Source organism: Phyllobates terribilis, unplaced genomic scaffold (assembly GCF_046119375.1).
Source record: "Phyllobates terribilis strain yellow unplaced genomic scaffold, ASM4611937v1 Scaffold_5__5_contigs__length_657084704, whole genome shotgun sequence".
NCBI classification, from domain to species: domain Eukaryota; kingdom Metazoa; phylum Chordata; class Amphibia; order Anura; family Dendrobatidae; genus Phyllobates; species Phyllobates terribilis.
Window position 1 is genome coordinate 174467225 of NW_027362765.1, and position 25081 is coordinate 174492305.

Consider the following 25081-nt stretch of genomic DNA (forward strand, 5'->3'; position numbering starts at 1 on the left):
GTGGAATCCATGTGTGGGCGGGGACTATTTGCGGCAAGCTATCCTGTGATTGGTGGAGAGCAGTGTGTCCGGTACACGTGTCCTAAGAGTCACCGGAGCCGGGATGCAGGTCTGTCCGGGAGGGGCGGGGGCGCTGTGTTCGCAGATCGTCGGTTTATGGTGCAGAGTCGGGTGAATCAGAGTGCAGGCAAAGCCCTGGCGCTCAAGCTGTCATAGAACTACAAGTCCCAGCATGCACTGGTGTCTGTCACCTGTAGATCCACCACAGCTGCACACATAGACTCAGTGGTCTTGCCTTCAGTCTTTGTGTCATGTCTGGCTCCTCTGTCAGGACGGCCATACATGTGAGGATGATGCATTGGATATGACCTAAGAATGCTGATGTCAAAACGACAAGATACACTGGGGGATTGCTGAATGTGCGGCCCCCCGCTTATAGCCATACATTACATAGCAGAAGTAGCCAAAGGACGCCAAGTCCGCTGCCATTACCGAGGTGATGCGTCACAGCGCTGTGATCACAGGACCCCTCTGCTGGGACTCATCACTATGGTGGGGGGACCAAGTTAGAGTTAGTGCAAGTCGATTGGCAGGACCTGGTCCATCAGCGAGATCAGTAATCTGTGGCCTCTGGACGGGAGCCCGGAGAACCGCCTCTTACCTGATGGCATCCCTAGCTCGCCTTTAATTAATCCACTACTTTAGCATTGATGACCTATCCTTAAGACAAGTGAGTACTTCTGGTCGGTGGCTGCTGACACTGATTGGGGGGTACAGGGTGTTGGATCCCGACCGATCAGACATTGATGACCTATCCTAAGGATAAAGTAGTGACAACCTCTTTAAAGGGGTTGTCCGGTACTTTAAAAAAAATGCCAGTGTGTTTTAATGATAAATACAATGTTCTTTCTAATTACCTTGCGCTGCTGATACTGCCGCACCGAGCACAGGTAGACAGGAATGTGTCACTCCCCTGGGCGATATCAGACCTCTACTATGGGCATACAGGTTATAGAAAAGTAAATCTATACTTACCTGTGAGCAGCGCTATCGATGGCCGCTCACAGGCATCACGTGACCCCCGGCTGCAGCCAGTGCTGTCATCCCAACAAGTTGCGGTTGCCGGAGGTCCCACTTCCGCGTTCCACCGGTGGATGCCATGTTGTGGGCGGGGTTATTCCCTGCGTCACACCCGGCATCCACCGCGCGCTCTCCCTCTCCCCATTCATTGGGAAAGCGCGCGATGGATATTGGGTGTGACACGGGGGTCACATGATGCCTGTGAGCGGCCATCGATAGCGCTGCTCACAGGTAAGTATAGATTTACTTTTCTATAACCTGTATGCCCATAGTAGAGGTCTGATATCGCCCAGGGGGGTGACACATTCCTGTCTACCTGTGCTCGGTGCCGCAGGGTTCTATTGCGCAGGCACCTGAAAGTGACAGTGACCCCCCCCCCCCCGGCGCCTGCGCAATAGAAACCTGCAGCGCAGTGCACAGGTAGACGGGGCCGGGATGAAGCAAAGCTTTGCGCATGCCCGGGAGGTCAGGGAGCAAAGTGCACGTCACAGGGCCCTGTGACGTGCAGGGGAGGGGGGAATATGATAATTGTGCAGAGAGGCGGGGATTTGGGGGAATAATAAGCACATATGCGGGGATTGCTTGGCGTCCCCCGGACGCCAAGCCTGTGGGAAAAGGAATTGATTAAAGCGCTTTTCTCTGCAATCAGACCTCTACTATGGGCCATACAGGAATGTATAGATTTATTTTTCTATACCCTTTATGGCCATAGTCAAGGTCTGATATCTCCCAGGGGGTGACAGATTCCCTTTAATTATCTATTTCTGTTGAATCTGGGCTGTTTGTGGTAATAAAAATATTAATTTACTGCAATGTTGTCTGATTTCATATAGCCAGTAGAGCCTTTTCCCCGTCCAGTTCTCACAGTTGGGCTGGGATCAGACCCCATATTTCATGGTCTGTATATAGACCACAGTGCCAGGAGTTACCTTAGGTCTCCTGATCCGAATGTACAGCCCCGTAGGCATATGTGAGCATGTCGGTCCAAGAATTGCATGGACGGACTGTGATATACGGTACTTGAGCAGAGCCTAATGGATTCACTGGGACTTAAAGGGGTTGTCCAGGATATAAAAATGTACTAAAATGAAAAAATTACTTTTATTCACCTGGTAATTTCCCTGCCACTGATCTGGTGATCTTGCCATGGTGTACATAAATGACACATGGTGTACATACTGGAATCACCGCTGAGGTACCTCATCCCTGCAGGACAGGTGAAAGACCAGCAAGGACCTCCCGAGCGATGGGGTATTTAGCAGATGAGTATAAGTCATTTTTTTATTTTAGCATATTTCCTCCTGTTATAACAATTTTTTTATATCCTGGACAATATTTTTAAATGTTGGAGATTTGACCTGGGTAAAAATGACAATACGCATTACAATTACATTGGCTAGGCGGGACGGGCCCACCGCTTAATGGGAATGAAATTCTTGGACGTGTTCAGGAAAACACATGCATACAAACGCCTTGGCCACAGATATGGAAAGTGTGCGGGCAGCTTTATGACATAAATATTTAGAATCATAGAATCATAGAATGGTAGAGTTGGAAGGGACCTCCTGGGTCATCTGGTCCAACCCCCTGCTCAAAGCAGGATTCACTAGATCATCTCAGACAGATGTCTGTCCAGCCTCTGTTTGAAGACGTCCATTGAAGGGGAACTCACCACCTCTCGTGGCAGCCTGTTCCACTCATTAATCACCCTAACTGTCAAAAAGTTTAAATTTAAATTTAAAGGTGTCTGGGTATCTTATACCGATGACTTTACTGAGGGTAAATTTATGTGGCCCACATATTTAGAAGCTACTTTATTTTATATGTTATTCTCTTTTATTGCCTTATAGGACCTACAAAATGTGCCCATCGACATCCAGACCAGCAAATTGCTGGGTGAGTACATGTTTGTCAGGATATTTGCCAGAAATCAAGGCAAACATACAATTAACCTAGAAATAATTTATGGCCATGTCTACAAGTAGGACTAGTGTTGGTGCGAATCCATCTCAGGACCTGGTCCATTGGTGATATCGGTAATCTGTGGCTGGTGGACTGGAGTCCTGTAATCCGCTTTCTACCTTCCAGCATCCGCGGCTCCTCTTTTGATTAGTCAGCCTGTCATCGTTATGGCTAGACACACGTGTAACATCACGCCAGGCCAAGCTAATCAAAGGAAGAGCCTCTGATTCCGGGAGGAAAGAGGTGATTCTCGGGGCTTCTTCCAGCAGCCACCGATTACTGACATTGATGCTGGACTGGATCAACAAATCGAAGTGCACCAACTCATAGTAAAATCTAAAATAAGAGGCTTATACATCTGTATATAGAATGCTCCATACTGATGAGCAAATAACTTCACAGTACCCAGGTCAAGTGGCCATGTTTGTAGTCCATGGCCGCCATATAAAAGCCCTGAAGAGCCTCATACCTTCAAGTATTTGTAGACGCAGCATGAAATTACCGATGTGGTGTGACGCATGTATGATGTCTCACTGAGCCTACTTATCAGAATGGGGAGTCTGGCAGGTAGGAGGCGCTATACTGGGTGGCCACGGACTACTAACATGGCTGCCGGACCAGGGTCCTGAAAATTGATTCTGTTCTCTCTTCTCAGATTTCAGATGTATGCGGGGGAGTAAGTGCTGCAACATCTCGGGCAAAAAGTAGCATTTTTGCAAAATGGTGGTAAAAATGGAATTTTGCCGGAATTCCGGGTAGTTGAGGCAAAAAGACGCTACATGACTAACATAAGAAAACTGTACCACGGACATGTGGACAGTTTGATAGATTATCATGGGTACGTGTCCAGTCCCATGAACATCACCAATGAAACATGTACAGTACGTTAATATCTGACGTCTGAATGAAGTCTCAGGTGAGGCCGCACGCTCAGGTCTTGTTCACACTGTCACTGACTGGTTGCTAGGAGATGCTAGGGAAACCTTTAGCTGTCTTAAGTAGAAATGGACAAAAACCTAAACTGAAATTTTTTTGCCGATGTGAAATAAAAAAGTCACTGACGTGTGAGAAAAGCATTGAATAGTAAAAATGACTTTCAGTGATTGCCGCTTGTCATTCTGTCCCTTCACAGATTGGTTGGTCGATCGCAGACACTGCGTCCTCAAGTGGCAGAGCAAGGTACTGCAGATTAGAGAGAAGGTGAATCAAGCACTTCAGGACATGCCAGAACATGAGGATATCCGGAATCTCCTTTCAGGAACATGTGAGATATTGGGAATCCTGGCATATGCCGAGATAATGAGTCATTTATACACCTGAACAACTCCCTCAGGCCTTGTTCACACTGTCACACGACCGATATTCACGGTTTGAGTACAGATTGCAATGTCCGGGCTGGCTGTAGGTCTCCTGTCTCTAGCCTCATATATCCCTATGAGGTTGTTGAGTTTGGGTCAGGAGAGCTGTGGCCAGTTCCGACATGCCAGTCTATACTCAGACTGTGAATATCGGATATATGAAACTGACCTAATGGTGATGCTACATGCGTCCGAAACTCCACCCATGAGGAAGCCCAATGGCTAAACAATTTAGTTTAAATCCTGTGGCCTGTCAGCATCACAGATTGTGACGTTTCAGACACATGCAGCCAGACGCAGTGTGGTATCACCCTGAGGGTTCTTAAAAAAATAAAAAAAACATTGGCAGCCTAAAATGTCATGCAAATTGTAATTTTAAAAATTCATTATTTGTTTTATATTTAAAGCCAACTTTTCTTTCTTTTTGCCTTGTGATATCCGTTAACATTATTTGCACCAAATTCTTCAAAATGCCACACCTTTTATCCATTTTTTTTTCTACTTTTTTGCCTAAAAAGCCGCATGTTCCACCAAAGTGACATAAAATTTTCCAAAAAAAAAAAAAAAATCGGACCTATATAAAATCACTTCAGAGACAGACTGCAGTACATTTGCGCAAAAATGTAATTACTATAAAAAGTTGCAATTGTTGAATCAGCTGCAAACCCCAAACACCATCCACTAAGACGAATACAGAGAAAAAACAGGTGAACAAGTAGTGTGAAAATAGACTTTAAAAAGGCGAAAATTAAAAGAAGAATAAGGTACTATTAAAAACGTCCCAAAAAAACAAATAGATTGCCCGTCAGTTGCAGCCGAGCCCAATTCTACTTACTGGCTGGGAGATATAGTGATGATGAGAAGCCTTGTCATGAAGCCAGGGCTTCTATAAGAGGATGCAGAATGTGGATTTATAGGTTTTATTATTATATTTTTCAATCGTTCCAGATATTAACTACTTCCACTGCTTAAAGATTGTTGAGATATTAAAGGGAACAGAAGCTGCGACCAGAAACCTTTTTGGAAGATATTCATCTCAGAGAATGAAGGTAGGAAACATTACATCTGTACAAATAAGACATATAGTGGAAAAACGTTCCTTTGTACAATTAAAGGGGTTTATTTGGTGCCACTCATTTCGTTACCCCAAACACTTCCTGAGACTTGTTCATGATCAGCAGATATCATGAACATGTCCTGTTAAAATATGACATATGCATGATAAATGCAAATCGTGCACTCGTCTTTGCAGGCGTGTGGGGTCGTAATGCAATTGACACCGCTCACTTTTGATGCAGAGCCAGATTACCCCTATAATCCATATAGCCATTGTCATGTTGGTTTTTGAAATTAACTAAAAAAAACATTGTGTCTGTTATTTCTGTTATTTAAAAGGGTTGTCCAATTAGGCCTAATATAAATTGTTTCAAAGTAATGTAATACACTAATGTGAATGCCCTTGGTCTGCTCTGATTTTAAGCCATGCCCCCTTACTCAACAAGCTACCGTCATCATGGCACTCTTGCCTATAAGATGGCAGCAGATGTGTCCAGATGCGCCAATTTGCACACCTTCAGCGAAAAGCACTTTTCTACTGCCATTGTGCAAGATTCTCAACATTTGTTTTAAGAGTATGTGTGGGTGCCACTGAAGGCTTGCCGAGCGAGAGGCTGTCACCTAAAAACAGCGCAGGCCTAGTCACAGGAGTATATTAGCTAGGGTGTACATATTGCTATATTACTTGATTTTTTTGCATCAGAGTGAGCTTCCATCCCGGTAAATATTTCTTCTAATACTCATTGAACAATATGTAATAGATCGCTCAGTGCACATAAGCTGCTATTGTTCTGGCAGCGAGAGTCCTATTTATGCAGATACGCTGCCGAGAACGGTGCAGCAAAAAAGATCATTTCGCCTGACGAACGAGCGTTTTCCTCCTTCGTCGGGTCATCAGCAGCCTGTTCAGACTACATGATTATTGTGAAGTGAACGTTCCTAGAAACATTATTCACAATAATCTTGCTGTGTAAATGGACCTTGACTTTGGGCGTTGAGTTATCTCATCTGAAAACACAAGGACTGAACATATAGCAATCTAGTTGCCTGATGCTTGTCTCTTCTGCCTTCAGGAGGTCCTTATATACATTAGGCTGTGTGCCCACTATGCGTTTTTTAAGCGTTTCCGCAGCGGCAATTCCGCTGCAGAAACGCTTAAAAAATGCTTGGTAGAAGGTCTGCCATGTTCCCAATGATAATCCGCATGTGCTGTGCACATGCTGCGGAAATTTCCGCTGCAGATTATCATTGCGGAAAAATCCGCAGCACTACCAATTATTTTGCGGAAGCGCAGCGTTTTCGCCGCTATTGACTTGCATTGGAACGCATGGAATCCGCATCACTGCATCTGTACATGCGGATTCCATGCGTTTCAATGTGCGGATGGTACCCGGGTGTCGAGGAGAGGAGACTCTCCTCTGGACCCGGGTACCATAGTACCTGTAAAAAAAAAAAAAGAATAAAATAAAAAATAAATATTATACTTCCCTTCTGATGGCCCCCTGTGTCCTTTTCTCGGCTTGCCGGCAGCTCGCGGTAGACTAAAGGACCTGCGGTGACGTCATTTAGTCATGTGATGGGTCACGCAACCGCTGACGTCGGCAGGTCCTTTAGTCTACCCCGAGCTGCCGGCAAGCCAGGACGCATCGAATAAAGACTCCGGGGGCCATCAGAAGGTAAGTATAATATTTATTTTTTATTTTTTACCATTCTTTCGGTCACACTATATAAATCCATGCCGATTGCATGGATTTATATAGTGTGACCAAGTTGTCAAGCAGTTTCCAAGTGATGTTCAAATCGCTTGGAAAGCGCTTGTCAACCCGCATGCGGAAATGCATGTGAAGAACGCTTCACATCCGCATGTCCCTGGCAGGAAAACGCATGTACAATCCGCATGTACAATCCGCATGTACAATCCACATGTCCCTGGCAGGAAAACGCATGTACAATCCCCATGTACAATCCGCATGTACAATCCACATGTCCCTGGCAGGAAAAACGCATGTACAATCCGCATGTGTTTTTTCTGCCAGGGAGATGCAGAAACGCTCAGGAAAAAAGCCGGAGCATTTCTGCATCGTGGGCACATAGCCTTAGGGTGTTTCACATTTCGGCTCGGTGGCCCCGTCGGGGCTTAAATACAAACCACCCACAAAATGGGATTCAGACGTATGCGTTGATGGGGCCATAGACTATAATGGTGCTGGCAGAGCGAACATCCGCTCTGCTGTGCATCATTTTCAGGTGTGTGCGGCTACTGGAGGCTGACACTCAGACACAGCCTACTACGTCTGAGTGTCCGCCTCCAGTAGGCGTTTATGTCCAAAAATGATGCATGGCAGAGCGCACGTTTGCTCTATGAGCACCAATATAGACTAAGGCCTGTCGACGCATTTGTCATAATCACGTTTTGCCCCGATGGGGCCACCGAACTGGTTCCTAAACACAATATGAAAGCACCCTTAGATAGTTGGCTGCCATCAGCGGGTTTCACCCACATTATTATATGTATTGCAAGCTGTAGCCTTCCTTATGCAGTGTCCTGTGAAGTCACATACGTTATATGGTCGTCTAGAAGATTAGTGAATCTTCTTCATATTAAAAGCAACTCGCAGGTTTGAGCCGGGGTAATCTGCTCTGCAGTATCCAAAGGAAAAGAAGCTTCTGATGTGTGGTATGGATAATGACTTGTTATCACGCATTCACTGGTTCACGTAAACTTTAAAATCATTTGACGTCACAGTGAGCGCCCGGCAGTCCCAACCCAGAGTCCGGTTGGAAGCGGCTTATGCTATGTATTACATGTAAGTCCGAACCTAAAAGTTTCTCTAATCTATTGGCAGACAGCTGTGATTTACCGCAGCGTAGATTATGGGGGTCTGTGGTAGTCTGAATCCACCTCCTGCCTGATCACTGGTTATGGCGGCTCCTCTCTCCCTCCCCACCACAGAATCACTGTGATTTGTAAGCCCACCAGAACATCAGTGCAAGGATAGCTGATTTCCATCACACAAGGCTAGATCTGTCCGTCCTGTGTATGTAGTCACCGTCTGGTGTTCGTTCAGGTTTGCAGCTAATCTGCATTGGCCGTATTGTGCTGTATTTGCATCTGGTTTACATGCAGCCAAATCACTGTCTGCCACTTGTTTCTCGGCTTCTGGGGCTTTTTCACTCACCTTACACATCCAGGGAAGTAATTCTATACATTTTAGGCATTGCACAATGTTTTACTAACATCCCAGTGCTTTACTAAACTGGACAAATGTTACATGTAGGTGAACAGGAATCTGTTATGTTATGTGGAGGAGAACATTTTACAGGGGGTGCTGCAGGATAAATGGGGTCTCAGAAATAAGCCCTAATGTGTTAAATGAACAGCATTTCATTAATAAGATATTCCCATCTTACACATCTATGACAAGAAGCCTATAATAGAAGGAATATAACACTAATCAAAAATACAAAGCATATGAAGGCAGAAGAAAGCACTGATTCAAGCAGACAAATTACTATAAAACCTAGAGGACTGCCTTGAGTAATCAATAAATACCCCAAAATTACATAATCTTTACTTTTATTGTTGAAACACCAGTTGACAAGACAAGATAAAAAAAACATGTACAAGACAAAAATTATAAAGAACAATATCAAAATCTAGAGGCGGAGGAACATGAACACCATTAACTATACATGGTCATGTATTATACAAGTTTAATATATTTGTATATAAGGTGCAAGTGCACTAAGAAGGGGTATGTAAAGATAGGAATGGTAACAAAAAAGTAGTGAAGGATAAATATCTCAAAACACAAGTGTGAGACATTCAGAATAAGTGATGAAAAAAGTTACTGACCCGGGATCATGGTGGAGATGCTGCCACTGCCCCACACTCCAACGTGCGTTTCACATGAGCTTCCTCAGGGAGTAAACAGTAGAAATGGGGTCTCAGAAATAAGCCCTAATGTGTTTAATGCACAGCATTTCATTAATAAGATAGTCCCATCTTACATATCTATAATATTCCTATATATCTTTTTTATTTTCAGGATTGGCAAGAAGTAATATCTCTATACCAAGCTGATAATTCCTATCTGGGTGAGTTACAAATATAGGACACATATTGAAAACCATGAATATGTAATAAAATGCTCACTGAAGACTGCATATAATGGGTGATATGAAGTATAGGAACTGGCTATTTCTAAAGGCCGCCATACACATTAGATGGCTACCAAATGATCATTCTGCTGACACCTGTGTCCGATGTCCTTCATGCACAGGAATATTTGTCCAAACGTTTCTATGTTCTGTATGAGAGAACCTCGACCGAACATAAGGATCGGCCCTTGAGATTCAACAGGTCGGATCCACTTTTCCCCTGACCTCATCTGTTGTGGGAGAGTCTCGCTGACATTAATCTAATGTGCATGAGGGTCTTAACAGTAATCAGTAAGGTGCTGAGCTGTATGCCTACATCCTTCTTGACATTTTCAATGTTCCTGTATTGTATTTTTATTAAAATAACTGGTTTTAATACATAATTTTTATTCTTAAGTTTTATAGTGATGCCCAAATTTTGACCCGCATGTGGTCTTCCTGTGCTTTATGAGCTGCTCCTAGGCAAGAGCGTAGTCATAGGGTGCAGCTGCCGTAATGATCAGCTGCAAAGAGGAATTGCTCTGTTTCCATCTTTGGGCAGCACGGTGGCTCAGTGGTTAGCACTGCAGCCTTGCAGCCCTGGGGTCCAGGGTTCAAATCCCACCAAGGACAACATCTGCAAGGAGTTTGTATGTTCTACCTGTGTTTGTGTGGGTTTCCTCCGGGTTCTCCGTTTTCCTCCCACACTCTAAAGACATACTGATAGGGAATGTAGATTGTGAGCCCCAATGGGGACAGTGCCCTTAATGTCTGTAAATTGTCTGAATTGTAAAGCGCTGCAGAATATGTTGGCACTATATAAATAAAAAGATTATTATTATTATCTTTGTTATGGGGGCACTGTGGTAATTTCTTCATATTCAACTGTACATTTTATGTATACAGTGGGTATGGAAAGTATTCAGGCCCCTTTACATTTTTCACTCTTTGTTTCATTGCAGCCATTTGGTAAATTCTAAAAAGTTCATTTTTTTCTCATTAATGTACACTCTGCACCCCATCTTGACTGAAAAAAAACAGAAATGTAGAAAATGTTGCAAATTTATTAAAAAAGAAAAACTGATATCACATGGTCATAAGTATTCAGACCCTTTACTCAGTATTGAATAGAAGCACCCTTTTGCGCTAGTACAGCCATGAGTCTTCTTGGGGATGATGCAATATATATATATATATAATATATATATATTGGGAATTCCCTTTTGAAACGACTTCAGGGTAAGATCGTCCCTGCGGTGTAGATAACTATGAAGGTGGTGACTGTTTTTGTGTTTCCTGTCCTTTCTAGCGGAGAGTGGCAGTCTGCTGATGCGCAGTGTGAGCTATGAGATCCCTGGGTTAAAGAAACAGATAACCCGGTGTCAGCAGCTTGTTGTGGAGTGTGAGCGTCGGGCCGAGGAGTGTGTGCAGGGGGCAGCGGAGCAGCGAGAACAGTATTATAGCAGTTGCAAGCGCTATGGAATCAATGTAAGTGTACCAAATAATTACTTTTAGGGTTGATGCACACGCTTAATTCACAGCTAAATCAGAATTTATAGCTAGAAGTTTTACTGTGGATTTCATCCTTTTACATTAAAAGGGGTGATAACTGTGGTGAAAGTCTGCTATAGATACTGACATGCTGCGGATTGGAAAATCGCCCTACAGTTCAATTTCCATAAGAAAACAATAGACAGTCATTTCCAAAATGTTGTCAGTCCCGGAAGGTAAGCACCACTAGGAGTGTCTGTCATGGGCTTAAAACTGGGGCTACACTGTGACATGTCGTACGACTGCAGTTTTCACACAACTAAAAACATCTATGCAACGTGTCTGCGATTTGCTATCTAGATGATATTTTAGAGCTGTGATTTTGCTGTAAACCATATTTTGAGGTCTAGCCACAGATTTTCAATGATGTTCAGATCAGGGGACTGTGAGGGCCATTGTAAAACCTTCAGCTTGTGCCTTTTGAGGTAGTCTATTGTGGATTTTGACATGTGTTTATTCATTATCCATTTATAGAAGCCTTCCCCATTTCAACTTTAGCTTTTTTACAGATAGTGTTATGTTTGTATCAAGAATTTGTTGAAATTTCTCCGTGCCATTGGCTGCAACACAACCCCAAAACATGATTGATCTACCCCCATGCTTAATGGTTGGCGAGATGTTCTTTTCCTGAAATTCTGTGCTCTTTTTTTTCTCCACACATACCTTTGATCATTGTGGTAAGAGAGTTCTATTTTAACCTCATCGGTTCACAGGACTTGTTTCCAAAATGCATCAGGCTTGTTTAGATGTTTTTTTGCATACTTCTGGCGCTGAATTTTATGATGAGGATGCAGGAGAGGTTTTCTTTTGATGACTCTTCCATGAAGGCCATATGCATGTGTCTCTGAACAGTAGAACAATGTACCACAGCTCCAGAGTCTGCTAATTCTTTCTGAAGGTCTTTTGCAGTCAAGCGGGGGTTCTGATTTGCCTCTGTAGCAATCCTATGAGCAGCTTTCACTGAAATTTAGCTTGGTCTTCCAGACCTTATCTTGACCTCCACTGTTCCTGTTAATTGCCATTTCTTAATTACATTTTTAACTAAGGAAAGGGCAACTTGAAAACACTTTGCTATCTTCTCATAGCCTTCTCCTGTTTTGTGGGCCTCAACCATTTTCATTTTCAGAGTGCTAGGCAGCTGCTTAGAAGAACCCATGGCTGCTGTTATTTGGCACAATGTTAGAGGAGGCTGGGCTTTTATAAAGCTGGGAAATTTGCATCACCTGGCCTTTCCCAACGATGATGGTGAACAAGCTATAACCCTAACAGGCTAATTAACTTTGACCAATGTTTCAGACCTTATCTGAGCACACAAATCTCTAAGGGTGCCCAAACTTTTGCATCGGCCCATTTTCCGTTTTGTAATTTTTAAAATGGAAAGAAGGACAATAATATATATTTTGTTTTGCCTAAAATACAAAGGAAATGTGTCATCTTTAACTTTAGCCCTTTTAGAAATCATTTCATTTTCAGCTTGCTTAACTGTTCACAATAAAAGTAATTTTGACCAGAGGTGCCCAAACTTCTACATTCCACTGTACATGCTCTACCGATAGGGAGAATGCATTGATCTACATTGTACCCAAACTGAAGCTTTACTTTCCCTTATTCGCCCCTGTAGGGAGACGATATTCGTAAGGAACTTCAGATGTTGGTCCAGGATGTCCCAGCAGCCCTGAGACAGGTCGGATCAGATGCTTCTGGACTTCTACCTGCAATCGAATTATACCAGGCCTGTGTGTCTTTTGTCTGTGACAGGTAAGCAATTGAGTGGTGTCTCATTTTCTTTGACCTGTTTTAAAGGGAATCTGTCACCAGGTTTTTGCCACCTCATCTGGGAGTAGCATGGTGTAGGGACAGAAGCCCTGATTCCAGCAGTATATCACTTACTGAGCTGCTTGCTGCAGTTTTGATAAAATCCCTGTTTTATTTGCTGCAGATCTAGAAGTTCTCTGAATGCTGAACCCTGTATAACCTCCCCCACACCACTGATTGGCAGCTTTGTGCCTATACACAGTGTACACAGCTGCCAATCAGTGGTGGCGCCGGGGTTATAATGAGCTCACTGACATGGAGGACTACCTGGCAGCCGGTTTATTAGTCTTTTAGTGATAATCTCCTGCTGATAAAAGACTGATTTTAATCAAAACAACACTAAGCAGCCCAGGAAGAGACATCACTGGAATCAGGTTCTCTATCTCTACATCATGCTGCTCTCAGATTAGGTGGCAAAAACCTGGTGACAGATTTCCTTTCTCAAAGCTGCACAGAAATCAAGTGACTAAATATTGAAGAATTATCGTAATTTTTTTCTCTCCGTTAGCTCCGCTGAACATTCTCTTCCTCTCATCTGCTATGTCCAAAAACATGGAGACACCATGGTATACGAGTGGCGAACTGGAGAAGTGCCAGTAACTGTAGAACGTCCGGAAGTCATGGATGTTAAGGAGGTTTCCCTTTGTACAGAAGAAGGAGAGGTAAGAGTAACCTATATTCCATAGAAGTCTATGGTCACTATCACTGCCATCCTTATAATTACCTATATTTTTGTCAGATTGACTGGGGAAATTTGGAATTAACTACAGAGACTCCAGCGCTGCAGACATCAAAGGACATAGACTGGGGCATTGTTTCAGGAACAGAGGTAAGATGCCTATATGGAGGTAATGTTGCAGGGGGAATCTTTGTCCATAGGTGACCACTTCTATGTTTCGCTTATCCATACAGTCACTTGGGGGTGATTTAGCATGGGCCGTACCTAAGAACAGCAGGATTCCTCATTCAGGAGCTGATAACAGAGGGTCCCACTTCCGAGCCCTCTAGGAATCAACTGTTCTAATTGGGAAATATGGTAGAAGATATGCTGTGATTCAGGGCATCTACTAAAGGCCACTTCTAAAACCTATTGTACCATGTTATGGCTAGTACAGAGTCTGAGAGAGCCATACGTGACCCAAAGATTGAAAGAAAAGCAAATATATATACGTCATACACCACCCATCAGACCATGTACTAGAGGTGTTAAAGAAGCACTCCCATCAAAGATTTGATCCACTTAATATACAGAAATCATCATATTATATAGCACTGTGTACATTATAATTGCTCATTTTACCCTTCTACACAGTTAATTCTTCTGTTTTCCATTAGGTCTATGACCTCACATGATTAAAAACTGATTAGCTGGCTATAAAGGTGGGACGGGGAGATAGGGTGTGTAATGTCTGGGTTTAATTGTATAAAAAGTTATGTGATTGATTAAAAAAAACTGACTAGCTGAATCCTTCTAAGCTCTGTGTAGAATCTGTGTTGAAACAGGAGGTCAATTTTCTCTGCACAAGTCATGAGTCACTGCAAAAGTCCCTGGCAGGGGGGAAGTGGAGCAGTTGGGTCAGGAGTTAAAGAGGAGGATGATAAAGGGACAAGAGATTTCCTTTTTCTACATAGAGCAGAGAAAAGAGAAGAATTAACTGGGTAGAAAGGCAAAATGAGCAATTGTAAGTACACAGAGCTATATAATATGATGATTGCAATATATTGAGAGGATAAAAACTTTGATGGGAGGAGTGCTTCTTTAAATATCTGCTTACAGATTTTAAACCATAATGGGGCACATTTATTAAAGCTGGCTGTCTTTTACACTATACAAACTTAAGACTAGACAGTCTTAAAATGCGCCAGATTGATCTCAGTGGCTTATTTGGATGACAAATTTGGTGCAATTTTAGACAGTCTAGTCTAGCTTTACACCACCTATTCCTTAGCTTTGTTTGTGCTGGGCATTTGCACCAAAGTTTTGGTGCATTGTTTTTTGAATACTGAAATCTCATCTAGGCCCTACCCATTTTATGCAAATTCTCACCCCTTTGGCCAGATGATGAACCTCAGAAAATATCTAAAACACGTGCTAAAAAGCTACAGTTTTATGGTGAAAATTGCAGCTTCATTGTGGCATATAGTATAAGAAGTCTCCCCCACTGCTTTAGGTTTGCTTCTCTAGAGGAACCAAAAATTACATTTAGTCACCCAAAAAAATCTTTGTGAAACAAACTTTTTTTTTGATTCAGTCATTATCATTTATTGTGCATTGTGATTTTTTTGGGTTTTTTGTAGGTTGCAGATGCCATAGTCTGGGACACTGAAGAAGCTCTGCCTGGAGAGATCATCACTGTGCTGGAAGATGGACATGATGGTGAGGCCTAAAACTAACAAGCATCGTCGCTCTACCTATCAGTATTGGTTACAGTATTATTCCTGCATCAGGCATCTCATGATGTGTGGGGTGAAAGTCTCATATACTTTGAGTCTTATAGGAATATTTTATTGGATTATTCAGATTTTGCTGAAGTTCTGGATGATTCATTGTAGTAGTTAATGCCTCCATCTTCTATTAAGAACTTACATGGGTTCAGTCTTGTGGTACATTGACAATTCTGAAAATTAAAGGAGTATTTCACTTTTCTATTTTTTTTAACTCCACAAGCATGTTCTGTTAAAGGGGTTGTGCCACAACACACTTTGCTGATAAAAGCTCCTAAACAGGTATAAATGTTCACAGAAAAATGTGAATAACATGATTAAAAAATATCTTTTTTATGATTTCTAGTTCACTTCAATCCCATCACATCGTACTGCACAGGAGAGATTGTGGGATTCAAACGAAGGCCCATGTGACAGCAGCTGCCTCTTTTACATTGGCTCACCTGCCACATCACTGCGTCTACAATATCCTTCCCCATTGCGGTGTTGAAATAGTCCCTTACTACTTTCCAGCTTCACAGGAATCGCCATGTCTTTTGTAATAATAGTACGTGTTCCCATTTTCCCACTCACAAAACACTCTAAAAGCCCCGTGCACACATTGAGTATTTGGTGAGTTTTTTTCCTCAGTATTTGTAAGCCAAAACCAGGAGTGGGTGATAAATACAGAAGTGGTGATGTGTTTCTATTATACTTTTCCTCTGATTGTTCCACTCCTGGTTTTGGCTTACAAATACTGAGGTAAAATACTGACCAAATACTGAACGTGTGAACGTGTCCTAACTCTTTGTCATCATGTGCTTACATACACATATACAGTGGGTACAGAAAGTATTCAGACCCCTTTAAATTTTTCACTCTTTATTTCATTGCAGCCATTTGGTAAATTCTAAAAAGTTAATTTTTTTTTCTTATTAAAGTACACTCTGCGCCCCATCTTGACTGAAAAAAACAGAAATGTAGAAATTTTTGCAAATTTATTAAAATAAAAAAACTGAAATATCACATGGTCATAAGTATTCAGACCCTTTGCTCAGACACTCATATTTAAGTCACATGCTGCCCATTTCCTTGTGATCCTCCTTGAGATGGTTCTACTCCTTCATTGGAGTCCAGCTGTGTTTAATTAAACTGATAGGACTTGATTTGTAAAGGCACACACCTGTCTATATAAGACCTCACAGCTCACAGTGCATGTCAGACCAAATGAGAATCATGAGCTCAAAGGAGCTCAGAGACAGAATTGTGGCAAGACACAGATCTGGCCAAGGGTACAAAAGAATTTCTGCATTACTCAAGGTTTCAAAGAGCACAGTGGCCTCCATAATCCTTAAATGGAAGAAGTTTGGGATCACCAGAAGTCTTCCTAGACCTAGCCGTCCAGCCAAACTGAGCAATTGTGGGAGAAGAGCCTTGGTGAGAGAGGTAAAGAAGAACCCCAAGATCACTGTGGCTGAGCTCCAAAGATGCAGTAGGGAGATGGGAGAAAGTTCCACAAAGTCAACTATCACTGCAGCCCTCCAGCAGTCAGGCCTTTATGGCAGAGTGGCCCGACAGAAGCCTCTCCTCAGTGCATAACATATGAAAGCCCACATAAAGTTTGCTCAAAAACACATGAATGACTCCCAGACTATGAGAAATAAGATTCTCTGGTCTGATGAGACGAACATAGAACTTTTTGGTGATAATTCTAAGCAGTATGTGTGGAGAAAACCAGGCACTGCTCATCACCTGCCCAATACAATCCCAACAGTGACACATGGGGGTGGCAGCATCATGCTATGGGGGTGTTTTTCAGCTGCAGGGACAGAACAACTCTGTGACCATTCTTGACTGGCCCAGCCAGAGCCCTGACCTAAACCCAATTGAGCATTTCTGGAGAGACCTAAAATGGCTGTCCACCAACGTTCACCATCCAACCTGATGGAACTGGAGAAGATCTGCATGGAAGAATGGCAGAGGATCCCCAAATCCAGGTGTGAAAAACTTGTTGCATTATTCCCAAGAAGACTCATGGCTGTACTAGCTCAAAAGGGTGCTTCTACTCAATACTGAGCAAAGGGTCTGAATACTTATGACCTTGTGATATTTCAGTTTTTCTTTTTTAATAAATTTGCAAAAATGTTTACATTTCAGTTTTTTTCAGTCAAGATGGGGTGCAGAGAGTACTTTTATGAGAAAAAAATGAACTTTTTAGAATTTACCAAACGGCTGCAAAGAAACAAAGAGTCATAAATTTAAAGGGGTCTGAATACTTTCCGTACCCACTGTATATTAGTATACAGCACATCACACCCAGTATATACTATGTGATCTGTGTTATATATATATATATATATATATATATATATATATATATATATATATATATATATATATACATACATACATACACATACAGCATAGACCAAAAGTTTGGACACACCTTCTCATTTAAAGATTTTTCTGTATTTTCATGACTATGAAAATTGTACATTCGCACTGAAGGCATCAAAACTATGCATTAACACATGTGGAATTATATACTTAACAAAAAAGTGAGAAACAACTGAAAGTATGTCTTATATTCTAGGTTCTTCAAAGTAGCCACCTTTTGCTTTGATGACTGCTTTGCACACTCTTGGCATTCTCTTGATGAGCTTCAAGAGGTAGTCACCGGAAATGGTTTTCACTTCACAGGTGTGCACTGTCAGGTTTAATAAGTGGGATTTCTTGCCTTATAAATGGGGTTGGGACCATCATTTGTGTTGTGCAGAAGTCAAGTGGATACACAGCTGATAGTCTTACTGAATAGACTGTCAGAATTTGTATTATGGCAAGAAAAAAGCAGCTAAGTAAAGAAAAACGAGTGGCCATAATTACTTTAAGAAATGAAGGTCAGTCAGTCTGAAAAATTGGGAAAACTTTGAAAGTGTCCCCAAGTGCAGTTGCAAAAACCATCAAGCGCTGCAAAGAAACTGGCTTACATGAGGACCGCCCCAGGAAAGGAAGACCAAGAGTCACCTCTGCTTCTGAGGATAAGTTTATCCGAGTCACCAGCCTCAGAAATCGCAGGTTAACAGCAGCTCAGATTAGACACCAGGTCAATGCCACACAGACTTCTAGCAGCAGACACATCTCTTCAACAACTGTTAAGAGGAGACTTTGTGCAGCCGGCCTTCATGGTAAAATAGCTGCTAGGAAACCACTGCTAAGGACAGGCAACAAGCAGAAGAGACTTGTTTGGGCTAAAGAACACAAGGAATGGACATTAGACCAGTGGAAATCTGTGCTTTGGTCTGATGAGTCCAAATTTGAGATCTTTGGTTCCAACCACCCGTGTCTTTGTGAGACGCAGAAAAGGTGAACGGATGGACTCTACATGCCTGGTTCCCACCATGAAGCATGGAGGAGGAGGTGTGATGGTGTGGGGGTGCTTTGCTGGTGACACTGTTGGGGATTTATTCAAAATTGAAGGCATACTGAACCAGCATGGCTACCACAGCATCTTGCAGCGACATGCTATTCCATCCGGTTTGCGTTTAGTTGGACCATCATTTATTTTTCAACAGGACAATGACCCCAAACACACCTCCAGGCTGTGTAAGGGCTATTTGACCAAGAAGGGGAGTGATGGGGTGCTACACCAGATGACCTGGCCTCCACAGTCACCAGACCTGAACCCAATCGAGATGGTTTGGGGTGAGCTGTACCGCAGAGTGAAGGGAAAAGGGCCAACAAGTGCTAAGCATCTCTGGGAACTCCTTCAAGATTGTTGGAAGACCATTTCCGGTGACTACCTCTTGAAGCTCATCAAGAGAATGCCAAGAGTGTGCAAAGCAGTCATCAAAGCAAAAGGTGGCTACTTTGAAGAACCTAGAATATAAGACATATTTTCAGTTGTTTCTCACTTTTTTGTTAAGTATACAATTCTACATGTGTTAATTCATAGTTTTGATGCCTTCAGTGTGAATGTACAATTTTCAAAGTCATGAAAATACAGAAAAATCTTTAAATGAGAAGGTGTGTCCAAACTTTTGGTCTGTACTGTATATTTATTAATTATATTATTTATATATTAGTATACAACACAGCATACTAATATAGTATAGACTGAAGAAAGCCGGAGCACATGACAGCTGTGTGCCTCAGGACAGGCAAGGATGGAGATAAACAGGGGATTGTGGGATGAATGGAGTGGACATAGAGAGTAATTTCTCCATGCTGGAGATATGAGACTGTGGACAGCGACTGCCATGAATCAGAAATAGAGATCTTTCTCCTCCCTCTCCCCAGTCCAGGAGTCAGGACTCGGGAGCTTCCAAAACTGCTGGAGTTCCTGATGAATCAGAAATAGTTCTCTCTCTCTCACTGCTCGATCATCACTAGAGAGCTGGGGCTGCATTAGTAAAGCAATCACTGGCTGCTTTCTCTTCTGAATCCCTGCATATATAGAAGGGAGTAGTTAGTATGAGTTTGTCTTGTGTGCCTGGGCTCAGTATAGGCTGCAGCTGAGATGAAAAGCTGTCACCTCAGTCACAGCCAATTCTGAGCCCAGGCACACAAGACAAACTCCTGCTAGCTACTCCCTTCTATATATGCAGGGATTCAGAAGATAAAGCAGAGCTGTGTTGTAGAAGCTCCTGCCCTGGTGGTCAGCTGGAACCCTCTGTGTCTAGTTACCTCAGAAGCCCCAGCTTCCACAGAGAATAGCTGAAAGCCAGGCAGAAAAGATCCTGCTTCATAGTGAGAGGGAATTGCGCATGTTCAACCTGTAGGAGGCAGGACGGACAATACTACCACTAGGGGGAGCTAAGCCAAACATCAAAGAGCTTTTGAATAGAGCAAAATTGTTAATACATTTAAATTGAAAACGTTTTTATTTCTATTATATCTGCAGCATTAAATACATATTACATGGTGGCACAACCCCTTTAAATGCCAAAATCAGCCTTATTTACCCCCTGCTACTGCAGCGATGCCTCTCTACAATTGCCCCTGATGTTTGTAGACATGGCTGCAGGGGTGACATCACGACTATAGCTTGTGATCTCTCAGCCCAGTGATGGGCGGCAGATGTCTTGTGTTGTACAACCCCTGGCAAAAATTATGGAATCACCGGGCTCGGAGGATGTTCATTGAGTTGTTTAATGTTGTTGAAAAAAAGCAGATCAAAGACATGGCACAAAACTAAAGTCATTTCAAATGGCAACTTTAGGGCTTTAAGAAACACTAAAATCAAGATAAAAAATGTGGTACTCAGTAAGGGTAATTTTTTTCAGACCAAGCAGAGGGAAAAAATTATGGAATTACTCAATTCGGAGGGAAAAAATTATGGAATCACCCTGTAAATTTTCATTTCCAAAACTAACACCTGCATCAAATTAGATCTGCTCGTTAGTCTGCATCTAAAAGTTTGCATTTGAAATGGCTTTAGCTTTGTGCCATGTCTGTGATCTGCTTTATTTCAACAACATTACACAACTGAATGAACATCCTCCGAGCTCGGTGATTCCATAATTTTTGCCAGGGGTTATAGTTGTGCTGTCACGGCTGCAGCCATATCAACAAAGATCAGGGAGCAGCAACGGAGACGCAGCAGTCAAGGGCAGGGGGTATATAAACCTGATTGTTGTTTTTTTTTTTAACAGAGCATGCCTGTACAGTAAAAAAAAAATTGAAAGGGACAAATTCTTTTTCTTATTTTTTTAAGATAAATTGGAATTTGTTTCCTTTCTTTCAGTTCTTCACTTTATGATTAGGGAAAAATGATTGGGCATGTTGGATTTTGACATACCCAATCATTTGTTATCACAGTAGATAAGACAATGTCAGATTGGTCTGACAGCGGCTTTGTTCTCTCGCCCATTGAAATAAGCATGCGCATTCACACTGGGATTGGGAGAAACAGCTGTCAGATGAACAAGAGCAAGTCTTTAATGAGTAACTAAAGTAATTTTGATACATTACGATTCTCAGTAAATGTAACCATTACAAGCTCTGCTGTTCTGACTTGTCTTTTTCTCCTAGTCCCCCCCGGTGTAGCTCGAGGATCCGATGCCCTCACCGTGCTCGAGAACACAGAGACTCGCAACCAGTTTGTTGATGAATTAATGGAGGTGAATGTCTGATCTATTAATGTTCCTAGCCTTCTTCATATATGCACTATCTTTTCTGTATGTCTTCCTCTCCTTTTATTATGTTTCTTCTGCTCTTCTTACTCCCTTTGTTATCTTATCTTTGTTCTTAGCTTTGTCCCTGTGTTGTTCTCTTCTCTCTTATTCTGTCTTTTCCTTATTGTTCTTTTCTGTGTTCCTCCATTGTGCTTTAATTTTTCTTCTTTTCTAGCCTTGACCTCTGTCTTAGACATTAATCTTTTTTTCTTACATCTGCTTTCGTGTTCACTCATGCTTTCTTTCTGCGTATAATTTTGTGTCACGCTCTTACCCCCACATTTTTCCTCCATGCTGCCCCCACCATCATCCTCTTACTTGTCTTCTCCTTTAACTTGATTCCAGTTTATGATGACTTATTTGTCCTTTTTCTGTCTCCATCTCTTGATTTCTGATTTACACTGGCAGATTTCTGGCCACGATAAACAGCAATCATCAGTGACGAGACGAGAATCTCTCAGCAGGTTTTTGCTATGTAATCTGAAGACCGCAGGAGTTAGAGGCTGAAACACAGATTTCAGCGATGTATCACTTATCAAGCTGTATGTTGTTGTTTACTTGTAATGAATGTTTTATCACTAGGAGATTATCATTGCCTGGTCTGATGTGTGTTCAACTGGTTGCCAACTCCGCCCCATCCTGTGATAAGCTGCTCAGGGTTTATAGACAATGTACATAAAGAGACTGGTGTGGGCGGAGTTAGCTTTCTCAGCTCTGCTGCATTGCTAAATCTAAAAACTGTGTCAGAATGGCTGCACCCACTAAACTACATGATACATCGTTGGATTCAGGGTTTAATTAACTACTCTCAGATAAAGTAGCATAGACCAGCAGGCAGATTCCCTTTAAGGTCATTTTACACGGGCCGATGCTATCTGTCTGGGGATGAACAACCCTTAATATGACTGTTCTGCCCACGTACATGTAGTATATTATCAGCAGCACATCTATTTACATGAACATGCTTTTGCACGTTCACTGGCTGATCCCTGCCATTTAATCACCAAGCTGCCATGCTTTCTCACACCTATCGGCCCATTTAAAAGTGCCTTCATCCCCTTTCTCTTTCTTTTTCTTAATGCTAACCTCTTTATTTCTCCCGGACAGTTGGAGCTCTTCCTCTCTCAGTGGCTTCAGGGTATTGATGGCGACACAGACGTTGTCACCGTCACACAGTTCCAGACGGCCCCACCCATTCTGCAGGGACAGACCAGGAATAAAGTTGAAGCCATGTTATCCCATGTTAAAGATTTAATTGGACGCTTAACGGATGTCAAAATGCGCCATCTTTTCCTCATTCTAGCCTCTCCGCGGTTAGTGTGATCTGATTTTCTTCTGTTGTTCCTGCTCGATAGATACATTGACAGATCTGATGCTTTATGTTTCGTAGATCCCCTGATCTACTAATTCAGAGGGTCCACTTTTTGGGGTCAGGTTATATGATCATGTTTGTTACAGGTATGTTGATCGTGTAACAGACCTACTACGACAGCGGCTGAAGCAAGCAGAACTCTTAGAGAGGAAAAGAGAGGCATGGCTGGAGAGAGGAAAATCTGTGCAGGAGGAGAGGGAGAGCCTGGAGCCTAAGCTTGTACTTCTACAAGACAGGAGTCGTGAACTTCAGAAGCAGGTGAGTGCTGGGAACTAGTGGAATCGGTAGGTGTAGCTGGATATATGTACAGATGGCGGGTTGCTTGCTTATAGAGCAAAAAGCTGCTACCGAAGGGCTAATTCACTTTTGTAATATGGCAGCAGTTCCCAGCCTGACTGTAGGATTCGTGACCTGATTCGTAACAACATCATGTATCACTATATTGCCGCCAGTTTAAAGTTTATTGAAAATAAGCAATCACCAATCTACAGGATAATGATAACTTGCTGGTTGGTGGGTGTCGCTCTGCTTGGACCCGAACAGATCGGCAGAATGGGGAATTGCTATCTATGTGATAAAATGGAGCGGCAGGTCAGACACCTGGGGCTGCAGGAAAAAGTTGAGTACAGCTGCCGACTTTTCTGGGGCTGCTGGAAAACATGGAGCACGGCGTTTGACAGCCCCATGGGGAAAAAATGGAGCAGTGGTCGGGAATGTGCACTGCCACATCATTATAACCGAGATATAAAGTTTTCCTGTTTTACCGGGTGATGTGGGTCCTGGCGGTCGGTTTCCCAACAAGTTATCACCTATCCACAGCGTGCTGCAATAGTTGCAATTGTCAGCTGATGATGATAGGACATTAACGGTGGTCTGGCTAAATCAGTATGATATATGGTAACTGTATATACATCATACATAAGCAGCGCTGCACCATTTTAATATAATTAGACTAGGTTTGTGGACGCCGAAGGGCCGCCGCTGAGTTCAGCGTACCACGTAGTATTGTGCTGATAAGTGCACAGTTACTAAGCGCAGTATAAGAAACATAGGTTGCTTTGTGTACTGTGCCTATGATTTGCTGAGATAAGTAACCCTATGTAAGTCCCTGAATAATTGGACGGAGCAGTCTCAGTGTCTGTTTCATCAGTTTTACAGACTTCTTCTTTGGGCCCTAGAAGTGTTTGTAATGAGACTAAACATCATTGCACTTCTCTCCCCCTTCCCCACACTGACTGGCAGAAATGAAAGCCGTCAGTTAGCACTCTCAGGTCTGCTGTGCCCCAGCACATGCCATCACTGCAGTGAAGGGAGCACACTGGCATTATGTCTGTGGCTGTGCCGGCTCTAAGCTATTGTGGGGGCATGCTCTTCTTCTCCAGTGTGTTGCTGCTTGCTTATGATTGGTCAGCATCAGAAAGAGGAAGAAGTACACGCCCCCAGTGAAATCAGTGGTGCCCACTTAGTCGTAAAAAAAAATAATTAACTCTTTAGTTCCCAGATACGTTGATTGCTAATATCTCTGCAATGGAGAGGCAAAAAAAAGTTTTATTCTGCTCTGCAGCACCTATTACATAGTTTGTCCAGTTCAACGTGAAAAATTTTGTGAAAAGTCCTTTTTAAGTCGTGAGACTGAGTCAGGCTGAAAATTAATACGGAATACAATACAATCGCGTGGGCCTTCCTAATATTCAAGACTTTTGGGCCGGTTCATAATGGGCCAACTAATGGCGCAGTTGCCAAACAAAGGATAATTTACCTCTTCATTTTTCTTGCAGATCGAAGCAGATATATCTCGGCGATATAATAACCGCCCGGTGAAACTCATCGGCACTGGACTTTGAAAGTCATCACTTGACCTCCGACTCCAGTTTATACATTAAAACATCATCTTTATAAAGTGTTATAACTGTGTTCTGTCCTTTCACGTAATATTTGGCAATGACAATGACACACTTCACCTTATCTCGCTAACCTGTCTGTTTCCTGACCATTCTGCGGATAACACATTCCATCTCCCTCCCTGCTTCTCTCTCAGTACCACACTGCTCTATGCGAGCCTTTCTCCTCTTTCTGGCTCCCTAATTACATCCCATCAGAATGACGAGTGACCTGTCACTGCTCATTATTCTGGCTGCTCGTTATCTCGG

The 25081-nt window shown here is 42.6% G+C and overlaps 1 protein-coding gene across 1 annotated transcript; it reads left to right on the top strand.

Annotated features, from left to right (window-relative positions):
- CDK5RAP3 (CDK5 regulatory subunit associated protein 3) lies at positions 1–24840 on the top strand. Its single transcript, XM_073683505.1, has 14 exons — positions 1–109; positions 2931–2976; positions 4175–4306; positions 5349–5449; positions 9506–9554; positions 10906–11084; positions 12769–12905; positions 13471–13624; positions 13702–13791; positions 15261–15339; positions 21417–21505; positions 22667–22872; positions 23018–23189; positions 24710–24840. Exons 1-14 carry the CDS (start codon positions 104–106, stop codon positions 24773–24775), a joined length of 1506 nt encoding a protein of 501 aa, XP_073539606.1. The 5' UTR covers positions 1–103; the 3' UTR covers positions 24776–24840.
- The last annotated feature ends 241 nt before the right edge of the window (positions 24841–25081 follow it).

Excerpts from the sequence above, each read along its gene's own strand:
- CDK5RAP3 (XM_073683505.1), top strand. Across the intron at positions 4,307-5,348 it reads GAATCTCCTTTCAGGAACAT|ATATTAACTACTTCCACTGC; the intron begins GTGAGATATTGG and ends CAATCGTTCCAG. Across the intron at positions 13,792-15,260 it reads GCATTGTTTCAGGAACAGAG|GTTGCAGATGCCATAGTCTG; the intron begins GTAAGATGCCTA and ends GGTTTTTTGTAG.